Genomic DNA, 12,905 nt, shown 5'->3' with positions numbered 1-12,905 from the left:
TTTAATGAAAACTGTTTGTGACTTTCAAAAGTCATCAGGCGCACATGTTGAGTTTTCCTGATTTTCTTTTGATGAAAGTAGAAAAGTGCTCCATAAATCATTGCTGATGAGACGAAAAACCTCCTGGGGCGTTTGTCCAATGTGTGTGTGTGTGGGGGGGGGGCTGCAGCGACATTGGGGGGGCTTAATGAGCTAATCCGAACTGAGATTTAAAGGGGCGTGCTGGGATTCTCAAAAGAGGCTTTTCAAACAGGATTTTCCTTTTCTGATGCAGGAAGTGAGCTGCACGCGCTTCCTGCAGCCTTTCCTTCTGACCTGCTTTTGTCTGAGCGCAGCAGCTCTCCGCAGACTCTCGGGCATGTGTCAGCATCTCGTCAGCCTCTGATTTAATTAAATCTCTGAATCAGGACACATTTCACTTCACCACACAATTACAGCAAAGAGCCCCAGAGAGGAGGAGGAGGAGGAGGAGGAGGCGGAGGAGAAGGAGGAAGAAGAGGAGGAGAATCTTTCCTCAGCCACTTGCAGAGTTGCAGATGGCATCAGCTCTTCTCTGGAAAGGTGGCGCTTCACCTAGAACTCAACCGCTCCCCCTGACCCACAAACGCGGGGGCTACACTTCCATGATCTGCCACGGATCTGGAAGATCCGGGTTCTGCCTCACAGACACGGGTGATGGTTTGCACAGCCCCACCTTAAAGTCCGCTATTTGCTCCCAGTGTGGAAGGACACAGGATCATTTGGACTATGGCGAAAAGCAAAGTGAAGATGAGCAAATAAACATACAAACTTTTGTCAGATTAGACCACATTAGACACTGCTGATGTCTCTGGGAATGTTAGCCAATGTTCACACAACAGTGAGGAGGAGATGTGTTCAGACAGACGACGGGGGGGGGGGGGGGTGCACACACATGGGGGGAGTCAGGTCCTGGCACACTCGTGCACACGCACCCGCTCACACACTGAGGGGGGGAAGGGAGGGAGAGGGGGAAGGGGTTCCCGGCAGTGGCGGCATCTCACCTTGGTCTCCCTCTCCTCCAGCAGCGTCTCCAGCCTCTTCTGGGCCGCCCGCCCCTCGTGGTCGTCGCTGACGATCAGGATGATGTGGTTCCAGTTGAACTCGCGCATCAGGTCGAACCACACGTGCGCCTGGTGGGAGTACGGCGGCACGGTGCGCAGGAAGGACAGGTGGATGCTCTGGGGGGGGGGGGGGGGGGGCAGGAAATGAGAAGATTAACACCTTCTAATGCAGAGGTGGGCACTGAGGGCCGCATTCCTGCATGTTTTCCAGCATACCCTGCTCTGGCATGTTCTAATTGGCTGGACACACCTGTACCAGGTAATCAGTCATGAGTAGGGAAAGGCTATCTTGAAATCATGCAGACACACCGGCCCTCGAGGCCTGGAATTGCCCACCCCTGTTCTAATGGATGACACGTGTGAGGGGGGGGCACCTGCACATTTTCATGCATTTTCTTGGTTATTTCTTCCATCCGTTTTTAAGAATTTGTCTTTCTGCTCTGATCAATCATTATTTCTAGACAAGCTGTTAAAACAATCAATTCAAGTTTAAACAATGAAAAGTCGTGAAACACATTAGAATCAAACAAAAGACAAACATAAAAATGGAGGGAAACGTTGTGGCTGTCATTAAAACACAGAGAGGGGTGAAAATCTACAAATAATGAACTAGAAAAGCCATCAAATACTTAAAAATCAAACAAATAAAAAAGTCAATTAAATGAGTTGTTCTAAAGCGAAAATGCATCTTTAATTTACATTTAAAAAGAGACTCTTAGAGCTTCAGGTAAGTTGAGAACCACGGTTCTGAGAGGAGGCCTGGCTGAGTCCTGGTTCTACAGATAAGAGAGCAGAACCTGAGGTTCTAAGAGTTCTGGGGGGTTGTAAGGACTGAGGAGATCCCAAATCATGAAGACATTTAAAAACTAGAAGGTCCCAATGTCAGTTAGTTTAACCCCCCCACACACACCACCCACACTGCAAAAACTGAATCTTAAGAAAGACTTGTATTTCCTCGAGAAAGTTTTTCAGAAGCGAAATAATCCTAGTTTGAGAAAACATGTTGGTAACCAGATTTCTCTGTAAAACAAGTTTTTTTTTCTTACCCCACTGGCAGATTTGTTTGCTTATTCAAAGAAAATCTTCCAGTCGAGTAAACATTTTTTAATTATTGCTAAGGGGCCTTTGTTTGCAGGGCAGTAAGTTAAAGTCAGGGAAACCTCCTGCAGTTCAGGGAGACTTTATGGTCTCTTGGTTGTCAAAGGTCAACTGCAGCTTTTTTTTTTTTTAGAGAGGAGTCAACATAAAATGCAGGAACTCTGATGAAGCATCTCCACAAACATTAACAGGGTGACCTCTAAAAGTTCTTTGTTAAATAATGTGAGGACTATTTAACTGCAGCCTCTGCTGCAACACCCCCACCCGCCTGCTGTCCTGCTTTGGCGATTATTTGACTGAATCCTGGTCCTCGCCGGTACATTTCTTGAGTCCAGGCATTATTGATGTCTGCCTTTCCCATGTAATCTGTTGTTCCTAATGTAATCTGAACTCCTCAGGGTAATGCTCCTTCACACCGCCACCTCTGCTCCTCCTCCACCTCCTCCCTGCCAGCAGCAGCATCCGTCACTCACCTTGTCAGAGTAGATGGACATGCGGGTGGTGAGCCCCACCACAGGGATGCGGTAGAAGCCGGCAGTGTAGGAGACGGGCGTGGGAGTGAGGTGGTCGTTGGACTGTGGGGGATGACTCACCAGGATGGCATAGACCTGCAGACACACAGAGAAGGGGGGGGGGGGGGGGGGGGGGCATTTGACTGAAATGTTCCCATCAGAAGGTTCCCGACACACGACCTCGTTTCTACAAATGTAGAAGGTCCCACTGCTCAGAGGAGCAGAATGTGGTCAGCTACTCCTGCAGGTTGTGCAGTGAATATTTCATGTGTTCTATCATGAATATGAAACTAAGCAGGTCATGTACTTTGAGGTGGGGGGAGAGTTAGGCTGCAATGCCCATAAGAGCTGCAAAGTTCATGTCGAGGTTTTAAAGAGCCACTCTGATGAAAATGCTGCTTTTGGTGTTTTTATGTTTTTGTGGCATGAAGCTTAAAACTGCATGTGTCCTTATCCAAACCGTGGTGAATCAGTAGCAGATAAAAAAAGTCATATTTGTTATGTAGAAAACAGGCAGGGGGGGGGCCTGCTCTGCTCCATTCTGATGCATCCACCTGCAGACAAACAGATCCATGAACGTCTTTGTTTTCCACGTCGTGGCTAGAATCTGGATCAGAACTGGACGGCTGGACAGCTCCAGTATTGTTCACCCTTTTTGTTGCAAAGCTTATTTTAGCTCGGGGGTGTGAGGGGCTGTAAGGGGGTGTGAGGGACAAAGTGTAAACAGATGGGTTATGGGAAGTGGGGACGGGCTTACTTTGGGCCAACGGTCCCGCCCACAACTCAGAGGTACATTTCTATTGGACTCTACAGGAACCATATGTCCAAGAAAACGACACATTTGTATTTTTATTTTGGCTAAAATCAGCAGAATCATCATTTAAAAAATCCCTGAACGCTTTGACAATAGATCAAGAGATGATCAGAGGGCACTTTTTCTGCTCCACTGTTTTAGATCTCCATCTTTCTGCCGAAACGTTCAAATAAGGACTTTTATTAGTTACAAGCATGTTTCTCTTTTTAAAGGTCAAGGACACACTTAATCAATCTTTAACAAATCTAACTCACTTCTGTTTGACGACCTTCGTAATGCTTCACCCTCACAGCTCTTTGTGCTTCAGTGGAAATGTTGTTAAATAAACAACAGTTTATATGATTGCTTTAAATTACAAAAGAATTAGAATTTTAAACGGACATTCATATATATTTACAGTTACGTCTAGAAAAACAGCAGCGATCACTCATCATGACTGCTGCTTTGGTGTTTATTTCTGGAGCGATGTAATGTCTTTCTACTACTCTTATTACTACTTATGGATTTGATATGAGATCTGCACTTGGACTGGTAAAGTAGAAATAACTCTAAATTGAAATTAAGAACCGGAATGTACAATAAAAAAGTGAAACATAATAAGTGTGGGATTTAAAAGGTTCTCGTCTTCCCTTCCAAACAAACAATTTAACTCCTTTTAACAAACTTTACCTTTAATGAATTCCATGTTTCATGTATTTGATGTATAAGTGCAAATATGTGCACTTTCCAATTAAGTCAAAATTATTGATCCAAAGTTTGAAAGATCTGTGTATTGATGTACTGTATATCTCTTTTGTTTATCTGCTTTAGTTGTTTTTTTTCTTTTGGTTGCTTGATATAAACCAATTTCAAATTTAAAAAATGTATTTTGTCAAATGTTGTTCTCCGCAAATTGTAAGTGCAGCTTTTGCTGATGCTAAAAGTCTTTGTTGAGAAGAAACCTGGAACAGATCTCAATCTGTTTTGGATTTAAAGTTTAGACTCACTTTAAAGCGTATAATTGACATTTTCCCATGAAGATTATTTCTGGAAGTGATGAATTTTCCCAAAACAAGTCAGTTTGTTTTCATTTGACATCAGTTTGCCGTAGCATATGACTTAAAAACAAATCAAACAGCATCCTGGGTTAGTTCTTGCAGTGCCCTGAGTCCATGTGTACGTTTGGATTCAGGACGGACGCAGCAGCTGCTGTAAATTCTTCCTTTGTAGTTTTCAATCAAGCAAGTCACCAGAAACATTGCATGATTTGCTTCACGGAATCTGGGACATTTTCGACTCATTCAGCAGAGCAGATGCTCCGTTATCGAGCCACTAATTCACGCTTGGCGCCCACATCTGTTTTCCACCTCAGGATGAAGTCAACTTCAGCGCCGGCCTCTCCGTCAGAGGGAAGACGGACGCGTTTGATGCTGCGTGTCTGCAAGCATCAATCTGTGACACCAACTCAAGTCGTTCTGGGTTTTTGTGTGTGTAAACGGAGAGGCTGCCGCTCATCAGTCACTGAGGGCCAAGTGGTGCATTAAAGAAACGAACCTCACTGAGGACAGTCTTCAGAGATGCCTGCAGCTGAGGGAAGCTAGGGGGGAAAGTTGGCAGAGCAGGCCGGGCTCGGCTTACTGGATCTGAGCCGTCCATATGGCTGGGTCAAAAATGAGGTCTATCTTCCAAGGATGGCTCCAAGCAAAACCACATCCATCTGTCACACGCACGCCGTCCATCTGAGCGGCTTTTGTCACCTGCTAGCTCGTCTCACCTGGACCAAAGCCCCACCGCTTGTTCTGCATCTGTGTGCCGCTGTTGCTGCTTAATCTGCAGTTAACAGTCCAGCACCCTCTTCCAGAAATCTATGACTCTGTGTGGAAATACTGGAAAATATCATCTGATGACAGCAGGTCTCAGAAATGAGGTAATTTAGCCTCTGATGAACAACAGTCCATTTTTTTCTTGATAGTTGCTCACCTCAAAAATAAAGCAAATAACAGCTGCTTTCATGGTTCATTAGCATAAACACCCACTTTTTGTTTCTTTATTCTAATAAACGGATCCATTACCAAAGAACGGGAAGAAAGGCCTGAAGTCATTTTTATTTAACGCGATGAAGCTTCTTCTTCTTGACCCGAGACATTTCCAGAAGAAAAGAAATAAATCAAACTAGTTTATCTATAAAAAAAAAAGCACCCAGGAGGCTCATCAGAGGAAGTGTACGCCGCGGGCCTGCATGGGTGGTTTCTGCGCTGCCACACATGCAGCAGCAGCCATCCTCACATGGAGGACTTCATGTGCTTGGCTCTGTGTGGGAGAGAAATGAGAGCCTTCAGCCTCAGAAACCGTGTTGGTCTTCACAGCAGAACATGGTCTGCGTGTGGGAGAGCTGCAGCTCCTGGAGCGCGCACACTCTTCATGCATTACTCATGGTACAGGAGCATCTAGCACAAAGAGAAGCGCCAAGAACTGTAAAACCAAGCTTTATGTGCAGGATCGTAACAGAAAAGATCTGAACAACAGACACCGCCTGTCTCCTGTTAGTTGTTCACAACTGTTGAGGTGATTGCAAAGAAATCTTTTATCTGTGGAGGGTGAAGCAGTTTGCCTCTGAACCTCCTCGTGCTGCTCCAGCTGCTGCAGAAACGTTTGGATCTGCGAGTTCACTGTGTTCCAGCTGAGGACAATGCGCTAAATGGTTTGGGTCAGCACAGTTCTGCATGGGATTTAGGAGAACCGGGGCTTTAAGTAGAGCTTGAACCCGAACCGAGAGAATTACTGCCGAGCAGAAACTTTGATCAGCGAGGATCTGCTGGATTTGTTCACATAGGGATGTGGCGGCGCGCATGCGAGGGCGGCAGCGGGGTACCTGGCTGGAGATGAGGTCCTCACACACGGACAGAGCCATCTGGATGGCGTTGGGTTTGTGCGTTACAGAGATGGCGGTCAGCTTGAACTTGTCCCTGCCGTAGACCTGGTTGGCCTGAGTCACGGCGTCTTTGAAGACCTGCTCGTACCTCTTCTGGCTCAGGACGGCCCCGATGTTCACGATCTTGGGCTCGCAGCCGGCCCGCGCGAAGGAGCACGAGAAGAGCGCGGCCAACAGAAAGAGGCGCATCTTGTGGAGCAGACGGCGCAGCGCAGCCCGGCCGCTTTTGTCGGAGGGGCTCGGCTCACACAGAACAAGGCGGACTAGATCCAGGTGGGCGGTGAGCGCGAGGGAGGGGAGGACGAGAAGGTAAAAGAAAACCAGGATAGAAAACGACAGCACTGCGGAGGAATGCGCGTGATCATGTCATGGACAGCTGGGACGTCCAACCGCCTTCTGCGCCCCCCCACTTTTTTCTCTGCCCGGACCCCTCCAAGTCAGACCCTCCCCGGTGGTGACGGTTCCGGTGTGTCGGTCCGGAGGCTGTTCCCCCACTCTGAGCGCCGCTGTCCTTGGTGCTGACAGCTGTGACGCGCGCCGCGGTAGTGCTGCGCGCTCCCGCTGCTCTGCGCGCGCGGTGCCGGAACTGCAGTGTGACAGCATCAAAGATTTGGGATTAAACACGTGCACAGTGCTCCATGCGCGTGACACATTTACGTAGACTCGATTATTTTGTGTGTCTTCAAAGAGAGCGACACCTTCAAATGGTGCTGGCCCGCGCGCGCCGCTTTGAACTGTTTGAAGTGCGCTGCCTCGCGCTTTCTATCAACACAGGACGCGCGCTGCCCATCCATCAATCATCTGCAGGCGCGTCAGCGCGCGGTTACGCGCTGAAAGTGGAGCGCGCATCTGAGTTTCTGCGGGGACTAAAATCACCCCCTCCGGTTACCATGGAAACAAGCTTTTTTACAACAAGCGCGAGCTCCAAGGGGCTCTTCACGCGCCTGAAGAATGAGCACGAGCCGACGGCGAGCTCTCTGCAGATCCAGCACGCTCACTCACACACGCGCGCGCACACACAAACACATAATAATGACACAAACAAAAACAAAGAGGACAGAAACTGCCTCCTGGTATCAATTTCTTTCCTCATTATTCCGTGAATCAGGAATCTGAACTCCAAATAGAGAACATGTATGCTTGATTCTGACAGCAGAGGATGAGGAAACCAACCTGCTGGGGGGGAAAAACTCGTGAGATTTCTGCAAGAATGACCTGAAACAACTGCAGCTCAGACTTACTCCCATAGATCTGGTCCTTAATCATCCCCATGATGCTTCCACCTTCAGTAAAGATGAGAACTCTGTCTCCACCCTGAGAACCAGAGCATCACTGACACTGAGAAAACCAGTGGAGGACAAAGTGGGGCAATGACAAGCAGAATCATGTTCATTTGATGTTCCTCGGGATGTTGTACTGTTCCACCTGCTTTACGCCCACAGGTGAAAATGAGTAGTTGTGCTGCAATTTCAGTCTGTGACAGTGGATGTGAGCATTTACCACTTAATCAAAACCATTTTTAATTATTCCATTGGGATCAGTGATGCTTCATCAATCTTCAGTCTTCCTGAAAGTTTGAAAGTCTGTCTCTGTTGTGTCTCCATTCTGTCACAGATGAGTTTCACAAAGACGTGTTACTCTCTGCCTTACTGAGAACAGTTCAAACCTGCTTCTATATTTGACTTGCTCCAACAATTGAATAATTGATGGCTCTCAGTAAGATTAGGTCATCATGCTCCACCCTCTCCACAGATTCCTTGTGATCTATTTTGCAAAAAACTTTTTTACCATTTCAAACAGAATATCTGGCCTTTGGCTGTTGAAGGAGAAGAAGGACTCAAAGCATCACAGTATTTGTCTGCACAAACAGCAGAGCTTCACAAACATACTGCTGTTCAGTCAAAAGTAAAAACTGGCTGACGTTGCTTCTCTTTTTGCTTTTTATGAAACGTTTTGTGGAGTTTCCTGCACTGCAAGAACAACTCCTCTAAGAAACATAGATGTGTTTAAATCAGAGCTGCTCATTCATGATCGACCACTCTGCCTGTTTTCCAGCTCTCCCTGCATTGCTTGCTGCGGATTACCTGCACAAGGTGTGTTTATTCAATCAGAATGTGGGACATCTGATTGAACTGATCAGCAGCTAGCAGGGCTTGGACATTTGGAAAACAGTCACGGTAGTGGATATGAGGAACAGGATTGAGCAGCCCTGGTTTCAATAACAATCAAGCAAAAAACACAAATATAATAAAACTAATCTGCCAAGAAGGCAAAAGTTCTAAAGACCCCTTCAATGAACATTTTTGATGGTTTTTTTGTAGCGTTTTTCTGATGATGGAGGACAATAATAAAGAAAATGAAGCTCAGAGTTACATTTCTCAGTATTTTTTATTCAAATCATTGTGAATTAGGAGAAGACGATACAATACAAGCTTCCTGCTCCGCTCCATTCTGATGAACCCACTCTCAGACAAAGAGATCCATGAACGTCTTTGTTTTCCTTGTCTGACCTGGAACCTGGATCAAAACTGTACATCTGGATGGCTCCAATATTACTCAACATTTTTGTTTCACTGGTAATGTTAGGCTGGGGTTCTGAGGGCTGTAAACTAGCAAGAAAGAGTGTAAGCAAAGGCATGATGGGAGGTCAGGGAAGGCTTAGTCCAGCCAACAGTCCCACCCACAACATAGAGGTGAATTTCTGATGAACTACTGCCGCTCTGCAGAAACTATGTCTAACAAACCGACACAGGTTTTTTTTAACAGAATAGAATAGAAACAGCCTAATCATAATGAAAAGACCAATGGGAACTCTAAAAATAGATCAAAAGATGATTGGAGTGGATCATTAAATAATTGTAGAAACTGCATAAACATTTGAATTCTTTAGATCAAGTAAAATGTAGAAATTTCTCTCATTTTCTTTGATATCCTAAATGCAAATGTCAGATAAAAGTGTCATGCTTAAAACAGGAAAAAAGCTAAAACTCTGTCAGATACAGTTAATTATACAGTTAATTAGTGTTAGCATTAGAGAATGGAGAAAACCTTAAATCTTCTTTTTTTTTGATTAGAGTTCAATTTTTTTAAATTTGAAGTGATTTTTGTCTAATACTGCAGACTGGAAAATCAAATCTGTAAATTAGATGACTACTTTTACTCAGCATGTCATGTGACATACAATGAACCTCTTCTGAGCCTTTTATCTGCTGGGTGGAAGATGACAGCGGAGTCATCATGGGGAGGGTTTTGGACGGCGGCGCTCCTCTGGAGCAAAGTGAAAGAGAAGTTCCCGTCACTGTAGAATCTGTGGAAGTTACTGAGCAGAGTAATGTTGTTAACCAGAGCACTCAGTGATTAGCCTCCCAGCCTGAGCGTGACTGCCACAACCAGTTTGGGCCCAGTGGCATGAAGGCTGATCATTGGATGAGTCCTCCTGCGCCTCCCTTCCAGCCCACTTCCTCCCCCTCACACATCAAGGAAGCTGGACCGATCTCTGTGTGGTTACGTAACACGCCGGCTTGTTTGTCCACTCCACCGAGAAAGCGGGAACTCTCCAGCTCGCTCGGGTCAGAATTCAGGCAGCTGCTCACAGAGACGACTGTCGGCTGCAGCGCGTACGGACCTGCACACACTCCACAACACGCTCAGAGTGTGCGCCCACTCAGAGGAGGACTCATTCCACCCACGGTCTTATGCAGAGTCAGGGAGGGCTGCGTTGTAATTTGGTGGGGGTGTCAGTAGCTTTTCCCGATGAAGTAAACAGCCCCTGTTCTGCAGCACAGCAACATGACACTGCCGCCCTCGTGCTTCACGAGTAAAAACCAGTTCTGAAGCTTGCAACCCCCCACCACCAAACATGACTAATAAAGTCAACACTAACGTCTTGCTTCCACTGAACCACAAAGGATGGAAGAACCCCATTTCACCTCATTGACTCTACCCAGGAGGGGTCAGAAAGAAAGGTTTGAAGTCCATAATCTGGACTTCAGGAAGCCCTGAGAACACTGGGATTGATAAGGATAGATTTGTAAAACGTTATTGTGGACAGGAGGACATTTCTTTTTCCATATAGCAATAAAAATGAGATTGATTGCATCCATTCCAACGCGTCCACTGTCTGACCCATGAACGTGTTGGTTTTCCTCGTCTCAGCTGGAATCTGCATCTAAACCGTACGGCCGGATGGCTCTGATGTTGCTCGCCCTTTTTGTTGCAGTGTTAGCTTGGGGGTGTGAGCGGTTGTAAGCTAGCGGGAGAGAGTATAAACAAAGGGATGATGAGAAGGCTTACTCCCGTCCACAACTCAGAGGAAAAGTTTTGATTAACTCCTGCCGCACTTCAGATACTAAGCCTGCCCTCACTTCCCATCATCCATCTGTATGTACGCTTTCCCACTTGCTTACAGTCCCATCACGCAGTAAGCTACAGATTTGAATAAAGAAATACTCAGAAATGCAATTTTGAGCCTAATTTTCTTTAAATATCCATCATGAGAAAAATGCTACAAGTACATCTTAAAGGAGTGGGTCTTTATGTAATACTCCTCGTAATGCAAAGTAATATATAAATGTGGCTTTTAATTATTTTTTTAATAGTTATTACCTATGTATGCATTAACTAACATTAACAAAGGGACCCTTAGTGTAAAGTGACGTTTTTCGGCAACACAATGTAATTGTTTTGTTTAACTTTGGAAACTTAACACAAAAAAGCGTAAAGAGAACGTGAAGGAATCCAAAAACTCCAACAAAATTGACTCTATTTTGCAGCTAAACTTTGTCGTATTCTCTTAAAAATCCTTGACATAATCTCTGAAAATGCTGCAGTTTTTTTGTTTTTTATTTTACTCTATTTTTAACATTTCCAAATAAGTATCAAAATGTTTTTGACACACATTACTCAGTTTTCCAAACATCTGAAAACTCACATTTTTTTTTTCCTTTTTAAACTGCTGTTTTAACTGTTAACTTATTTTGTGTTTTGTGGAGTTTTGTTGTTGTATTTTTGCTTTTACATTTTTTGTGCTGTGAGGCGACCTTGAGTGTCCAGAAAGGCGCCATATAAATAAAATGTATTTGTATTACCATTATTATTATTAACTTTCAACACCTAAAGACTGAATTAGTTTATATCATCATATTACCACACATGCTCTTTATACTGAATGAAAATACTTGGAAGATTTTCAAATCAGTAAACCCTGGCAGCAGCAGTTCACATCCATTAAAGGCTGCACGTGAGTACGTTTCATAAAATAAAGCACAAAGACAGAGCTGTCCCTCCTGCAAACTTTGGAATCCTGTGTGTCTGCAGCAGCATGCAGCTTCTGACTCAAACCAAAGCAGAAGATGTAAAGATTACAAGAATGATGAGTTAAATTCCCTCTACAGAGAATCCTTCTATAACTGAATGCTGCTGCTGCTGCTGCTGTGGTGGAAAGAAAAGTCCTGACAGAGACAATGATGCGAGCGAAGCGCCTGAAGGAAACATGCAGATGGATGCCCGCCTGACTCTGATGTGTTTCTTATGTTGTGTGAACTCCTCGCATAAATTATGGAAGCCACACTTTTTCTGCTCTTGTCCTGATGCAGAGCTGAAGTGCTCAGGCTGCAGGGAGTGCAGGTCTGCATCTGAAATTCGGGTTTGATTTATTTTTTTTTTTTTTTTTTTTTTTTCTTTTCTCTTTTTTAACTTGTTCTGTCCAACAGCTGAGCAAACAGATTAGAGCTGAAGGCTTTTTGTGTTGGACAGGTTTTACTATCACAAAAAGAGGTTATATAGCTTCAAGAAACTAGAGTGTAGATTTGTATAAACCCCTTTTTGTCGTATTATTTTTTATTTATTTGTTACATTTAGTGTGTGTGGGGAGGGAGAGGGGAAGAATGTGAGGGGAGGGTGGAAGAGAGTAAAAGGAAGAAAGGTGAAAAGGTGGGGGATACAAGCACTGATTTGACTAAGTTATTAATTTAAGCTGTAACAATTATACCAGATCTGCTGGAAAGACGAATGTTACATCAAAGGTGAAAATCTGACACTAAGATGAGCGAGAAAAAAAACTGTCCATCAATACACTGTAGGTAAGGAGGAGGGATGAAGCAGACAGGGAGCAGTGTGGAGTGTGCACGTGCACGTGGGGGTGGAGATACATGCATGCTGCCGACGTGAACCGTGTGTTCATAAAGGGAGCCAGATCCTACCCAGCCAGACCAGCCAGACCAGGAGAGGGGAGGAGAGCCCCCCAGGCCAGAAGCCCCCCCAGCATCCGGACCCAGGCAGCCCGGGAGGGGAGGAGGAGGGGACCGCCCACCCCACCAGCCAGGCACAGAGAGGGCCCCCCTACAGGGGCCCCCCCAATGCCCAGAGGCACAAGCGAACCCAGTGTCCGGCCCCCAGGCCACAAGACAGGAGCGCTTAGCCGTACCAGGCGGCAGCCATGGGGGCCACCTGGCGCCGGACACCGAGACAAAGGCCAGGGACGGGTTTGA

The 12,905-nt window shown here is 45.6% G+C and overlaps 1 protein-coding gene across 16 annotated transcripts in view; it reads right to left on the bottom strand.

Annotated features, from left to right (window-relative positions):
* grin1a (glutamate receptor, ionotropic, N-methyl D-aspartate 1a) overlaps positions 1–7,259 on the bottom strand; it is a 37,408-nt gene extending 30,149 nt beyond the window's left edge. For 11 of the 16 annotated variants that reach the window (XR_013659274.1, XR_013659273.1, XR_013659270.1 and 8 more), the window contains exons 1-3: positions 6,358–6,988; positions 2,654–2,788; positions 1,023–1,199 (exon numbers count right to left, since the gene is read on the bottom strand). Coding sequence is in view for 10 of the 16 variants with exons in the window: in XM_023960488.2 (XP_023816256.1) it covers positions 1,023–1,199; positions 2,654–2,788; positions 6,358–6,606 (561 nt within the window). In the remaining 6 variants the exon portion in view is untranslated. Of the gene's footprint in view, positions 1–1,022; positions 1,200–2,653; positions 2,789–6,357 lie in introns of all 16 variants that reach the window. The other 5 variants (XR_013659272.1, XM_023960490.2, XM_078955640.1 and 2 more) reach the window with 1 other exon arrangement.
* Positions 7,260–12,905: the final 5,646 nt, after the last annotated feature.

Source organism: Oryzias latipes, chromosome 12 (assembly GCF_053564925.1).
Source record: "Oryzias latipes strain Hd-rR chromosome 12, Olatipes_Hd-rR_3.1".
NCBI classification, from domain to species: domain Eukaryota; kingdom Metazoa; phylum Chordata; class Actinopteri; order Beloniformes; family Adrianichthyidae; genus Oryzias; species Oryzias latipes.
This window is presented reverse-complemented; position numbering and strand designations above follow the sequence as displayed.